Source organism: Amphiura filiformis, chromosome 6 (genome assembly GCF_039555335.1).
Source record: "Amphiura filiformis chromosome 6, Afil_fr2py, whole genome shotgun sequence".
Taxonomy (NCBI): Eukaryota; Metazoa; Echinodermata; class Ophiuroidea; order Amphilepidida; family Amphiuridae; genus Amphiura; species Amphiura filiformis.
The window spans coordinates 72,391,008-72,406,356 of NC_092633.1; the positions used below are offsets into that span (position 1 = coordinate 72,391,008).

General features: G+C 34.0%; 1 protein-coding gene across 1 annotated transcript; it reads right to left on the reverse strand.

Annotated features, from left to right (window-relative positions):
- Positions 1-8,674: 8,674 nt before the first annotated feature.
- Positions 8,675-12,413, reverse strand: LOC140154328 (uncharacterized). Its single transcript, XM_072176900.1, has 3 exons — positions 12,324-12,413; positions 10,023-10,153; positions 8,675-9,443 (listed from the first exon to the last, which is right to left on the reverse strand). The coding sequence occupies exons 1-3, from the start codon at positions 12,341-12,343 to the stop codon at positions 9,115-9,117; spliced, it is 480 nt and encodes a 159-aa protein (XP_072033001.1). The 5' UTR covers positions 12,344-12,413; the 3' UTR covers positions 8,675-9,114.
- Between the last annotated feature and the right edge of the window lie 2,936 nt (positions 12,414-15,349).

Below are 15,349 nucleotides of genomic sequence, written 5' to 3' on the forward strand. Positions count from 1 at the left end.
TGAAGAGCTTTCCATAGCCTATCATATTACAATTCCAGCTTTATACAAATCATAAATTATTTTATGATGAATTACTCTCTATATAAAACTATAGCAAGTTTGTAATTGGATATTTGTTTCTTGCTTATTATGAAGTCTTTTCATTTGAAACATTACAATTTGAACAAGGCTACAATCCTCGAACAAAGTTCTTGGAACACTTTAGGCATCTTTAATAAAATCAAACATGTATTTTTAATGCAGATAAAAATGTTCAATATTCACCTTTCTCTTCCCCATCATTCAATGTTGCGACACTTTAAACAACTCAACATTGCACGGGGGAGTGGGGGATTCATTTCCCCTAAAAATGCTTAAATGTTTCAATACTTCTTTCAAGGATTGTACATGTAGGACCATATCCAGGAGTCTGTTGGGGAGGAGTCTACTGGACTTCCAAAATCTGGACTTTTTCAGGATATAAACCAAAAAATGTGAGAGCATGGTGGCCGAGCGGAACAAGCTCAGACTCATAATCAAAAGGTTGCTGGTTCACGCCCTGGCAACACCATCGGGTTGTGCTCTTGAGCAGGGCATTTTATCTTGATTACTCAGGTGTGGTGATCCCCCACAGCAACATTTTATGGTCGAGTCTGACCTAATCACTAACGAAAGAGAGATGGGCACCGAGTCCTGTAAAAAATGCAGGTTCGACTCCTTTACCTTTAAACCCCAAATTGACTTTAGAGGTATTTTATCAACATGGTCACTCGAGTCATTAGACACTATATTTTATTTGCTTTGAAATTGGGACTTTTTGGGCACATTCAACAAAAAAATACTTCTTTCTGGTAGATTTGGGTAAATTTAAATTGCTAAAAATATAACATAAATCAAAGGAAACTTGGTTTGTTCTAACGTGTTTAAGCTTAATTTATTTTGTATAACTTCATCACATATCTCACAAGCCTGATGCAATATCAAAGAGCTTCATTAAATATGGCTAATTACACGATCAAAGACATATATTATTATCAAAAAGCATCAATAAATAGCAGTAATACGATCAAAGAACATTCCCTCATTTCAAATATATAATTTTGGTTTCTCTTTTGTTCAGAAACCAAAAATCAAGGGATTAAAAAGTAGAGCTGATCTGGTCTGCAATCATAACACTATTATGCTGGGAGGACACCCCTAGCAGAAATTCTATACAGCAAGAAGTGTATCAAAAGTGTATCAAAGTGTATTAAAACTGTATCAAACAGCAATTTAATACAGTTTTGATATACAAAGGTGTATTTAAAATGTATCAACTGAAAATATAAGGTATCAAAACTGTATCAAATACCACCTAACTGTATCAAAAATGTATCAAAAGTGTATCAAATTTGAACTTAGTTAATTTTGGCCATGCTTGTGGTGTATCAAAAGTGTATCAAATTGAACTTTGCAGTTTTTCAGTGTATGTAAAGTGTATCAAAGTGAACTTTTTGGTGCTAGATGTATATCAAAAGTGTATCAAATTGGACTTAGTCAAATTCTGGCTGCATACAGTGTATCAAAAGTGTATTAAATTGGACTTTGCCTGTTTTTTAGTGTATGTAAAGTGTATCAAATTGAACTTAGTTAATTTTTGGTGTCTAGAGGTATATCAAAAGTGTATCAAATTGGACTTAGTCAAATTCTGGCTGCATACAGTGTATCAAAAGTGTATTAAATTGGACTTAGTTTATTTTGGGTGGCTAGAGGTATATCAAAAGTGTATCAAATTGGGCTTTCATAAACTGACCTTTTGTAGTGTATCAAAACTGTATCAATAACTGATCACATGTCTAGATAATGACTCATCATTTTCAAATTTGCCCATGTGGCATGTATGCAGTTAACACCAGGATTTGCATTTGGAAATGTACTGTATTTTAGAGCAAATTATGGTGTTTTATTTATCATGATGACGATACAAACATGCTTGTAGACTGCACATTAGGTTACAATGTAGTTGTAATCAGGGACTGTGATTAAAGAGGAAATATCTGACTTTGTTCTGATAAGGTAAGCTTACTATATATTATATATAGGGCCTCAATGTATATGTATTAAGCATGAATATAGCACATGCCTGTATAGTAGATGTTATTGGTAGCCTTTTTGTCTCTTTATTGAGGGTAACAACTTCAGTGACAAGCACTGCATTCCAAGCAGGCCTTCTGATGTATGTATGTTCCATTTTGGTTGGGTTTTGCTTCTTTTTTGCAAGACTTTCTCACACATTTATCCTATTGCGTTGTAATTTTGAACGTTGATAGAGGAAAGTGCATTGAGCTGCTCCGTGATGGGGGAAAGTGCTAGAGGTCAGCATTAGCAGTAGAGGGCAGTGTTGAATTTGAGCTTGATTAGACTAATTTCAAAATTTGACCTTTGACCCCTTCACTTTGGGGTCATTAATGTTTGCAAATATGTTTAGATCATGTACGGATAATTCTTGTTGAATTTGAGCTTGATTGGACCAATTTTGAAATTTGAAAAACTGTATCAAAAGTGTATAAAAACTGTATCAAAAGTGTATCAAAACTGTATCAAAAGTGTATAAAAAACTGTATCAAAAGTGTATCAAAAAACAATCAAAAGTGTATAAAAAAAACTATCAAAAGTGTATAAAAAACTATCAAAAGTGTATCAAAAAACTATATCAAAGGTGTATCAAATGGCATGTATCAAAAATAGGGCGGTCCAGCTGGCCAGCATTAGAATGGGAACGCTGATTTGATACAGTGACATATTTGATACACTTTTGATATAATTATGTATAAAATGTGTATAAAATGAAAGGATAAGAATTTCAATGCTAATTTGATACAGTTTAAATTGGCACGCTGATTTCATACAGTGACATATTTGATACACTTTTGATATAATTATGTATGAAATGTGTATGAAATGAAAGGATCAAAATTTCAACACAAATTTGATACAGTTTAAATTGGAACCCTCATTTGATACAGTAACATATTCGATACACTTTTGATATAAATTATGTATGAAATGTGTATGAAATGAAAGGATAAAAATTTGAAGCGCAAATTTGATACAGTTTAAATTGGAACCCTCATTTGATACAGTAACATATTCGATACACTTTTGATATAAATGATGTATGAAATGTGTATGAAATGAAAGGATAAAAATTTGAACATAAATTTGATACAGTTTAAATTGGAACCCTCATTTGATACAGTAACATATTCGATACACTTTTGATATATAAATGATGTATGAAATGTGTATGAAATGAAAGGATAAAAATTTGAGCATAAATTTGATACAGTTTAAATTGGAACCCTCATTTGATACAGTAACATATTCGATACACTTTTGATATAAATTATGTATGAAATGTGTATGAAATGAAAGGATAAAAATTTGAACGCAAATTTGATACAGTTTAAATTGGAACCCTCATTTGATACAATAACATATTCGATACACTTTTGATATAAATTATGTATGAAATGTGTATGAAATGAAAGGATAAAAATTTGAGCGCTAATTTGATACAGTTTAAATTGGAACCCTGATTTGATACAGTAACATATTCGATACACTTTTGATATAAATTATGTATGAAATGTGTATGAAATGAAAGGATAAAAATTTGAACATAAATTTGATACAGTTTAAATTGGAACCCTCATTTGATACAATAACATATTCGATACACTTTTGATATAAATTATGTATGAAATATGTATGAAATGAAAGGATAAAAATTTGAACGCTAATTTGATACAGTTTAAATTGGAACCCTGATTTGATACAGTAACATATTCGATACACTTTTGATATAAATTATGTATGAAATGTGTATGAAATGAAAGGATAAAAATTTGAACGCTAATTTGATACAGTTTAAATTGGAACCCTGATTTGATACAGTAACATATTCGATACACTTTTGATATAAATTATGTATGAAATGTGTATGAAATGAAAGGATAAAAATTTCAACACTAATTTAATACAGTTTAAATTGGAACCCTGATTTGATACAGTTACATATTTCATACACTTTTGATATAATTATGTATGAAATGTGTATGAAATGAAAGGATAAAATTTGAACGCTAATTTGATACAGTTTAAATTGGAACCCTCATTTGATACAGTAACATATTCGATACACTTTTGATATAAATTATGTATGAAATGTGTATGAAATGAAAGGATAAAAATTTGACGCTAATTTGATACAGTTTAAATTGGAACCCTGATTTGATACAGTTACTTATTTGATACACTTTTGATATAATTATGTATCAAATATGTATGAAATGAAAGGATACATTTCATTTGATACTTTTTGATACATTATCTTGGCATTTGATACACTTTTGATATGTATAAAATGTGTATGCAATGTTAATTTGATACAGTTTTGATACATAAAAGTGTATGAAATGAGGGTTCCAATTCAAAGCCTTTTATTTCATTCATTTTTCATACGTATCAAAAGTGGTGTATCAAAAGTGTATCAAATTTCAGCTAGGGACAGTATAGGGTATATAACCAGAAGTATACAATAGCCTATTGTGCTAACATAATTATTATCATGATTGATATCGGAAATCTATCCCGCGGACGACAGTTGATGCTCTCTGTCGACGGTAGGTGGCATATTACACTCACGAGTTCTAGGCCTAGAAATCATATACATGCTTGCGTATATTGAAGGATGGGGTGGGGTGGGGATTTGTTTGTTTGTATGAAACATAAGCGATGCATGGAGATGATTTGATTATGAATTAGTTTATTATCCCCGGGAAGCACAACCCATACCTCTTTAAGAGGGGGCTCCCTCCCTATATAACCACATCTTCCCTAAATTACCCCTTTCCCCTCCCCTACATTCGATATCTTCATCTCGAGCTCTCCTCCCCTTCTCTTTCACTTCCAATGCTCTCTCTCATATGTTTCTCTCTCCCGGCCCATATCCCCTTGCCCTCCAACCCCCCCACACACCCATCACACAATATCTTCTCCCCTCTATCTTCTACTTTTTGCAGTAAAAATTGCTTCAGTAAAAGTCATTAGGTTATTAGAGGTCATATAATGGCCTTCCATCGATTCTGGTACATGGGATTAAGGACATGAATCGATTTTGTTTATAGCAATTACAATAGTGGCCCCTTTTGTAATGTCGAATGCAAATATTTCGATGGTCTATATATTTTCACAGTGAAATCAGCTTAGGCTATTTCGTAGTCTCAAGTCAATGCTTTCAAACTAAATCAATGCTTTCAAATGTAGACTGCTATGTTCGACCTCTCTGCTCGTGAATATTGCACTGCGAAATTTAAACATTTCTTTTGTATACTTAGATCAGGTAACTCGAAAATCCTGTAATTTTATTCGTCACACCACTTATAAGAAACTGAAACCAAACCCGAAACTACCTGTCACAAATGTTTAGTTTTAAACAAAGGGTAGAAACAATGAGTTCGATATCTTGTGATTCAAGTGGTTAGGCAGGACAATAGAAAACCACGTGACCAAAACCAAAACTAAAACTCAATATTTGAAATGAGGCATTGTTTATGATTACGTACAAGTCAATTCAAATCGTGCACAAAACTCTCAGCCAAATTCACAAAGAGGTTGTTGCTTCACAGAAAAAAGGCCATTCCATGCCAGCAAACAGACAATATTTTGTAACATTGTCAGAAGGGCAACATAGATTGCCACAATTTAAAATGTGTCATGTCGGGTAACGGTTGGGCTATATTGCCACAAAACATTGTATGGTATGGTAACATACTGTTTTCAAGTGTTGGGCTATATAAAGTTTAAAAACATTTTTAAAACTTGCCACCAAACATTGTATGGTATGGTAACATACTGTTTTCAAGTGTTGGGCTATATAAAGTTTAAAAACATTTTTAAAACTTGCCACCAAACATTGTATGGTATGGTAACATACTGTTTTCAAGTGTTCTGTTGGGCTATATTTAAAGTTTTAAAACATTTTTAAAAATTTTGATACAATGGTTTTAAAACATTTTCGTAAGACTTGAATAACCCAAATTATATATTATTTAAATTTGATATAACTAATTGTTTTTTTTAAATATTGTGTGTATTGCGATATCAGAAAGGCTTATTGAAATCTAATGTCAATTTACAGCACTGTCTAGCACACAAATACATGAATTATCATACACCAAGGCAAAGTCAAAACTTCTGCAGTTACAGAATGTCATTGCTCAAATCAAGCTTGAATTACCAACATGTGCCCTTACATCAATCAATGATAACGGAAATGCATGTTTCATGTGGCTGTAGTTAAACCCGATTCTTACCAAATTTGTAAGAATCATTCCATTGCTTGCAAATCAGCTGTGTAATATGAAAGTTTGCTTTTGATTCAAGAAACTATGAACAACAAGATTTGATTTGGGACACTTTAGTTTAGTATTTTGAAAATTGAAGGCAGGGCAAGGCAAGCTGGTCAATGCCAAAATGGAATCTTACCAAGTTAAATTTTCTGTGGGGGTTGGATCCAGAGGTCCTGTATGCCGCGTTGGATGTAGCTGGTATGGTGGAGCAAAATGCTACCCAATTTTGATCACTTTGCTACACAATTTTGGAAATGTGTATCAATTTATGCCATAGACTTATACAGTGAAGTGTGCAAATGTAACAAAAATCAAGTAGTGCAAGCTGATGATTATGCTATACATAAAAAACGTCTTGCATCCAACGCTGCCTGTATGCTCTCTAAATTTGCAACAATCATGCAAAATCTGCCTAATTTTTTTTTACACCTGTATGCACTGATAGGTTTAATAATGTCCAAGTAATACAAAAATTGTGATTGCTTTTAGTTTCATTTTAAAATGAACTAGTAATATTAATTGATACAATACACAATACAATATAAAATGCAAGGTAATTAATTGATCCTTTATGCACGAGGGGTGATTGATAAGTTCGCAGCCTAAGGTAGAAGGAGATAATTTGCTCTATGTGCAGTTCTATCTATTGAATGATGACATAGAAAATTGGAAGTAATTATCTTTTCTTGTTTTTCTGTTTGAGATTAGCAAACCTAGATTTTCTGAAAATTAAAGAAAACACCAGCCATTGTGCAGTGTCATCCGCTACATCAGGCTTTTAAAGCACCCAAGGAGGTCCACAAAGACAGTGGCCACCCTTGTAAGGATGCCCCTACATACGGCATGATTGTTGCAAATTTAGAGAGCATACAGGCAGCGTTGGATGCAAGACGTTTTTTATGTATAGCATAATCATCAGCTTGCACTACTTGATTTTTGTTACATTTGCACACTTCACTGTATAAGTCTATGGCATAAATTGATACACATTTCCAAAATTGTGTAGCAAAGTGATCAAAATGTGGCAAAGAGAGCCTGGAAGACAACTCTGTCTGGGAAGGCCAATCACCATCACAGGACATGAGACTAAATTTGACAATTCTCAGGAACAGCTGACTGTCAAAGTATCTCTAACAAAAAACAAGAAAAGATAATTACTTCAAACATTTTATGTAAGCATTCAACAAGTGAAACTGCACACAAGCTAAATTAAAACTGTATGTCATCTTCTACCTTAGGCTGTGAACTTATCAATCACCCCTCGTATCCGCAATCTTGCTCCCAAAACAAGGTTCTCTAAATGCAACTTTGTATTTTTCACTCTTTTCTGTTCATGCATTACGCAATGAGTTGGATTTTGTACAACTGTTGTGCTAATTAAAGCATGCGCAAACAACACACACTTTAGATTTAGTGGAACCTTGTATTGAGATGATCATGTGATGCACTGACAAGTCAATACCAATATCAGTAACAATCAATATTTTACAAACTCTAGATCTACTATAATTGATAAGATAAATTAGTTGGTTACAAGATGGATTATAAAAACTTAATTTACAGATTATTTCCATTGTTAAAACTTGTACAAAAATTGAAAATTTGTGAGAAATTGCATTAATTCAGGACTGTAAACAACGGGACTTTTAAATGTAATTATTCATGTCTAATATATAAATACAAAACAAAATTCAAATTTTGAACTACTGTAATTAATTAAAAACATTATAAATAGTGTAATTAGTTTATTCTGAAAATGGTTGCAACTAAAACATTTCTTATATTATGATTCTATAATTGCCAATATACAAATGTTGAAGGTCAGGGAACAAACCAATGATTGATGATGTCCCGAATGTTTGTAAAAACTAGTTAAAATTATTGTTCAAAATTGATCTTTTTTAAAAGGATTTTTCAACATTTCACACTTCATGGTTTTGGGTCAGTATAAGACATCATTAAGTTTGTTCCTCAATATATAGAAGAACATGGCTGCTTTCACCATTCTCCAACATGTCAATTCACAATCCCAGTGATCTTCAAAACAAAACCCTCAAAGAGAAATTCTAAACTTGTTCAACTGGTCCTAGTTTTTACAGGTTTTGTTCACCCATAACATTACATTGGGAGACATACATTATTTAATTTGGTGCTATCACAAAATAGTTGCAAAAATTATGGTACATGTACCATAATTTTTGCAACTATTTTGTGATGGCACCAAATTAGTCATCATTCTGTGTAGAAAGCTTTACATACATGTATAGAATTTCAGTTCAAACAGCATTTTATGAGAATTTTTAGATCCTCTCCATTTACTTAGCTCAAATAATAATCTATGAGAATATCTTTAGATTCATGCAAATTTGTTTAGGAAAATCTGTGAAAATGGATTCTCGATAATTATTTATAAGCCTGATTATTCGGAACATTTGCAAAAAATGTGAACCAGTTTAACAAGTGTGGAGTACTTTATAAATCATTCTTAAAACATACATATTTTTCGAGTCCTTATATTCTTACGATCTAGCAAAATGATGACGATATTGTTGCCATTCGTTTCAGGTCAAGATTATTTTGTAAAGTTTAAAACATCTCTAGACTCTGACATTGCTAATACTAAGCACTGCAAAATTGGTATCAAGTGCAACATTCTCCCCACACATTGCTTGATTGAATTGCCCTCACCCCATGTCAATTATGCAGGAACTAATACTGATGAGGTGATCAAACTTTACTTGGTCTATTCTTCACACATGATTTTCTTTGCTGGTACTTCTTGATCACCACTTTCCATAACCTTTAACTTCTTTGCAGCTATAGCCTCTTCATCATTGGCTTGTGTCTCATCTGCTGGTCGCTTGGTACCCTGTTCCTCTTCTACTTGCTCCTGGGATGGACTTGTCTTCTCAGTAACGTCATTATCACTTGGGGCAATGTTCTCTTCAGTTGTATTAGGCATATTTTGACCCTCAGTGATCTCTTCAGTTGGATTGGGTGTGTTTTGCTCTTCTTTGAGTTCAGGTTTGGGTTCTGTCACTGGTTCTTTCTTTTCTTCATCCATTACAGGTTCTAGAAATTCAACACAAAAATGAAACAGTAAGAGGCACTGAAAGAGTAAGAAGTACTAGCCAGTAGGTATTATTTCGAAAAATTGGCTTTCTTGTAAATTATAATCAAGTTCATCAGAGCATCAGGCCTCAAATTTGAATTTGTTGTTACTGGGCAAAGACAAAGACAACAAGTTACAAATCGGTAATTTTTTGGTAACTTTTTTCCAATTTTTTTTTTAATCAACCACAAATGATTGCAGTACTTCACTCTAGGTCAAGGGACTCTCCAAATCCGCAAAAAATTTTTTTTTAAACCCAATTTTTTATTTTTTCCAAATTTATTTTAATGATGGTACATTGGTAGCACTTGATGTTAGGTCCAGGGACTCTCCAAATCCGCGGAAAAAAAATCGCCAAAAAAAGAAAAAGAAAATATTTTGCGGGAAATAGCGGATTTTTGTGTTTTTTGGAAAAGCGGAGTGCGTTTTTTGGCCTCCAAAATCGTGTATTCTTAGCAGCCCTAGATATAATGATTATCAGAGATTGTTCCACATGGAAGATCAATCATCAAAGTGACTTTACACCTGCATCTACTGACCTTGAGCTTGTTTCATTTCTGTTTCTTGCATCTTTGGTACATCTTCATCTGGCAATGCTGCTGACGACTTCTCATCTGGCAAATCGCCAACCTTTGGTTCAGTTACTTCAACTATCGTTTGGGTTTCCATGCTATGGGACATGAAAAGATTGAAAATATACATGAAATGATGGAAAAACAATCATATTGACATCTATTTGAAAAAACAATGAAGACATATGAAGTGCTTTGAAAATTGCAGGTTGGCTTTCCAAATATATTGTTTAGTATAGCTTTGTCAAAAATCTTGAAAAGGAATATTTCCCTATTTAAGGCCAATGGAACTCGATTATTAGTTTCCGATTGGATGTTTGAAAAAAAGGACGAGGTCGCTATTTCATTATTCGGTCTCTTTTCATTATCCATTATGTCAACAAAATCAATGATTTTATGAACAGCTTTCTCCAAATTTAGGTACCCCACCAGGACCAAAGTATATATTGTTGATGAAAGACCATTTCAAAACAGGTATTAATGCTTAGATCATCATTACAGACATTTTGCAACAGATTGAAAAAAGATTTTATTTCCAAGTTAATATTTCGGACACTGGCACTGACTGGGCCTAAATAGGGCAGGCCTAGCCCGCCTAGGGCAAAATTCAACCATACATTACAAAATGTTTTTAGTTTTAGGCTGGTCTTATGCAAATGTATGAATACACAATGTGCTGTCAATGTCATGCTGCTTCCCGTTTTATAAGTGGCATGATGCAAGCGCATTCCACTCCGGCACTGTAGTGTAGACAAATTGACACAATCAATAGCTGCTTGCCGCATTGGAATGGAAGTCCGACAAGGGCAATCATTAAAATTTATTTGCTATTCGGAGAGCTCCTCATTTGTCTTTTTCTGAACTTGGGCCTATAGAGTTTCTTGTAAATGGCCCTTTCCTGAAGTTAAAATGGCGTTTTGACTCGTCTAATTCCACTTTTAAGGGCCGGAATTATGTAGAAAACTGAAACTGAAAGCAAGGCAAACAAAGTTTAATTACAATTTCTTTGCTGGTACTTCTTGATCACCCCTTTCCATGACCTTTTAACTTCTTTACAGCTACAGCCTCTTCATCAAAAACCTGTTTTTGCCAGCAAAGTGCCAAGCATGCAAGGTGCAGGTAATACATGAACATGATCGAATGAACTTTTAATTTGAAAATTGAATCAAATTGATACAAACATGACAAATGATATTAGCTATTTATAAAATTGCATACATGAGTATCAAAATTCAAATGCATGCACATGAGTATCAAATGCATGCACATGTGCATGCATATGCTATGCATGCCTATGCTTTATGCTAGAGTAGGCCTACCCTACTAGTGCGTTTTGGGTCAAGCTGGGAGAAAAAAATCCCAGGTCGACCTAAAATATCGTATCGCACACGATAGACCACCTAAGTTATCGTGAATCGGTTTCTCCCAGGTCGCACCGTAAATTTTGGTTGCCACATTCGCCCAAACGCCAGGATTTTTAGCCAGGTCGACCACGACAAGCATGCAAATAGGCCTACATACTGCAGTGCGTGCCCGACCATAGCGATATACATGACGCAGTATAAACCATTGTACAGCGTTCAGTTATAACTTTTGCAAGCGCCGGTGACTTTTACGATATCTGTTTATCTTGGCATCTAAATTAATTCACAGTCATACTCATAGGCCTGGCCTACTCTATATTCGTATTTATTAAAGTAGGTCCACAGAGGCAAATTTAAGGAGATATAATCATATATCATACTTCCAAGTTTTCTAAGTTGCGTCAACACCGTCATGATATAGGCCTAAGCTTAAGCTTACATCCAAGTTCGCATGGACGGTACTGCGAGTCTGCGACTCGATGTTTCAGACTTGTGAGAAAAAGAAAGTAATAAATTATGAGAAGAGGTCACAAATAGGATCAAATAAAATAATCCACCAAAGAATCACCCTGCCTAAGCATGTAAGTGCCAAACATAGGCCTATGCCTGCATGTTTTATACTTTATTATTATTTCTATCAACAAGTGCGGCATCTCCCATCTTGACCAATTCGGCCCTACTACTGTCATGCCGACTGTTGAACACAAGAGCCACTGCTATAGTTTTGTCTACGAATGGCGTGAAACACATAAAGATTATTGGCCTCACTGAGCTTGCGGGAATGCATGAATGGCATGAAAAGCTTACAAAATTCCCATGGCATGTATGGGTTTGCCTTTCTTGAATATGTTAATTCTGTGCTGGTCAACAGCGAAAAAAATTGTAATTATGCTTATAATATTACCTTGTTCTTGTCTTAACCATTGCTTTCTCAGGAAAATAGAGAGGTTGAGAGATTACTGATGAATGATTTACAGTAGTACTTCACCCTTCGTAACTTACGGCCGTCAGCGTCCGGAATGATGACACAAATGTATGAAATTTATTTTGTTTGCTTTTTTCGCGGGAAAAGCTAACTCAAGCTTGACTCCTCCTCCAAGTTGAACGCGGACGCCGCTTCATGTCCTTATTTAGAGTTCGTGGGTGGGGCAATACGGAATGTGACCAATGAGAACGGCAGAAGTTGTTTCCATGCTCAAGATACCCAATCATCGCTCTTTTTGAAGACTGAGATATTATGGACAGATTGTGAAAAGCAATTAATTATGCATACCGTGACACAGAATGATGTTTATTCATGAATGCTAATTCCAGCTGTTTGGGAAACTGTATTAAACTGCTCGATCATATCTTTTGAACTGGTTGTCCAAATTCAATGGGGTTTTCTACAAAATGTAGCTTTGCAAATGCTGTTTACAATCAGATAGGAAACTGAAATGTCCGACTTCAGACTGATTTTACTTGATTTTCAAAACTAATAAAGATGTAAGAAAACATCAAAAAAATTTGACCAACTTATTTAATCACCCCGGGCCCCGGTAATCACCCAAATTTCAATCATTTTTTGTGAAGTTGGTCAAAACAAAAATAAATAATAATAAATAAGTAAAAAATGCGTTGGGCTATATCTAGTTTTTGAAATTTTACTCACGAATGTTTTTGTTTAAAAAATAAATGGGTCAAAAATATTTGTTTTTATTTTCTCCAAAAGTAAGCATTTTTACAAAAAAAATTACATCACAGATGAATTTGTCAAATGTTTGCCATTCTAAATAAGCAAGTTTTATATACTTCAGACCAACAATTTAACAGTTATGAGGCTCAAGTTTTCAACTTTGCCCCCCCCCCATAGGCCTATTAATACGAAATACATCATAGGCCTATAACAATGGTGTGTGCAAGTTTTTCAAAAGGTGGGGAAGGATTCTGATTCCCCAACTGCAAGCTCTACAATTTTGCGCACGCCAGTGATGGTAAACTATTCTTTATTTTAGTTTGTATAAAAAATATAATAAATTGATACCATTTTGATTTTTGCCAATGTTGATCAATGCATAAAAGCAGAAACTCAAGAAAGATATATGCCAAAGGTTGGTCAAACTATACTTTTCTGAAACCTTATAATTATAAGAAACTAGAGACATAGGCTAATTTAAGTTGGCACAAGATTTAATACTTAGGCCCTACTTCTTTCAATATAAATATGATATAAACTGATTCTGAACCTTTTGAAAATCACAAAAATTGCACTATAGAATGCTATATGCACTGCAGCAAACAGTGCCAAATATGGACAGCCATTTCTTTATATTTTGGAATGAATATTTCAATATTAGGCCAAATTAAAAGATTTGTCTCAGAAATAAAACAAAAAGCTGCTTCACGGTAGAACAAGAAATAGAACGTGTGAGATGCCCATGCATCCCTTTAGCATTTTTTCATCATCTTTGCCTAACTGAGTTTTGGATTCTTCTTCATTTGGATTTGTTTTTTTGTTGTAGACATTGGACAGCCAAACACATATAAAAGATGGATACAATTTTTTGTTTTGGTTTCAATATTTTATTACACTTAAACATTCACAAGCACAAATTTACACTTTACATATTGCAGCATTTAAACAATTACTAAATAGTTATCTCAAAACTAAAGCATGAAATTATATGTTAACATTTAACATATTTTAAGGATGCATCCGGGGATGCATGCAGGATCAGGTTTGGTGGGAACTTTTTTACTTAGTATATGCCTTGTATCTATAATTTTCCCCCACCCCCCCCGTAGTTACGCCACTGACCTCAAGTTCGGTAGTGACGTCAATGCTTTTTCGTGGTTGCATCGCAAACATACCGACAAACCGCCTACACATGCCTGTAGTGCATTTAACTTTACACACGCGATTCAATTCTGTGGCAAGCGAATAATAGTAGTGCCCGGTGGCACATACCGAACTTGAGGTAAACCAAATTATTGAGGAAATGATGAAAGAAATTCAACTCTATCCTCAAAATAAATACAAATATTTGAAAAAAGGCCATGAGTCCTACATCAAACACAACTAGAATGTTGTCTCTAGATTAATAGTATGCATTACTATTATTTGGAAATGTAGGAGTAGGCCTAATTAGTTACTATGGTTACACAATTTTTGATGGAAAATCCCACTTTTGGACCTGAAGTATATTTTTTCCAAATTTTGAAGATATAGTTGAATAATGATTCATTTCAACATATTATTTCCAAATATGTATATTTCCTTATACTTACCGTCGTTATTTTGTTGCTATAGTGAAAATGAAGTTTAAAAAATGCCCATATGTGATCTTGCATGCACACTGAAAAGTAAATTAGGTTCAGGTTTTTAAAAATTTCATATGAAATGTTTCAAATATTACCAGATATCCAGAGGCGCAAATGGTGGTCAAGCATTCTGGGTTTGGGCTCCTGGAAGATTTTTTAAAGAGCTTTCAAGTATGGTTTGTTACATAATCCCAAGATGCATCAAGACCATTTTTAGAATGTCTAAAACCAAGTTTGGTTGTATATAACCTCCCCCCCCCCAATAAATAGCATTATACTCTGCACTGATCAGCTTGTAATACGCAGGACTCATAACATCGTAGATTGATATAGAATGGCATTCACACAGTTAAGTTGGGCTCAACACGAACTGCACTTTGTGTATTGCGTGACTGATGCCGGCTTTCATGAATTTACGCGGGCGTAATTCTCGCCTATTACGAGCTGATCATGGTATAGTAAGTAAATCCAGCACTTAAATTAGACTATGGAGTAGTCACATAGCCAAACCAGTGACCTGAACCTACAATACGGTACATTAAAGGTATATTCGCTTTTTATCCTCAAAACAGATTTCAATTTTGACATCCTTAAATAAATACAAAACCATGGAACTTTTTACAGCAAAGT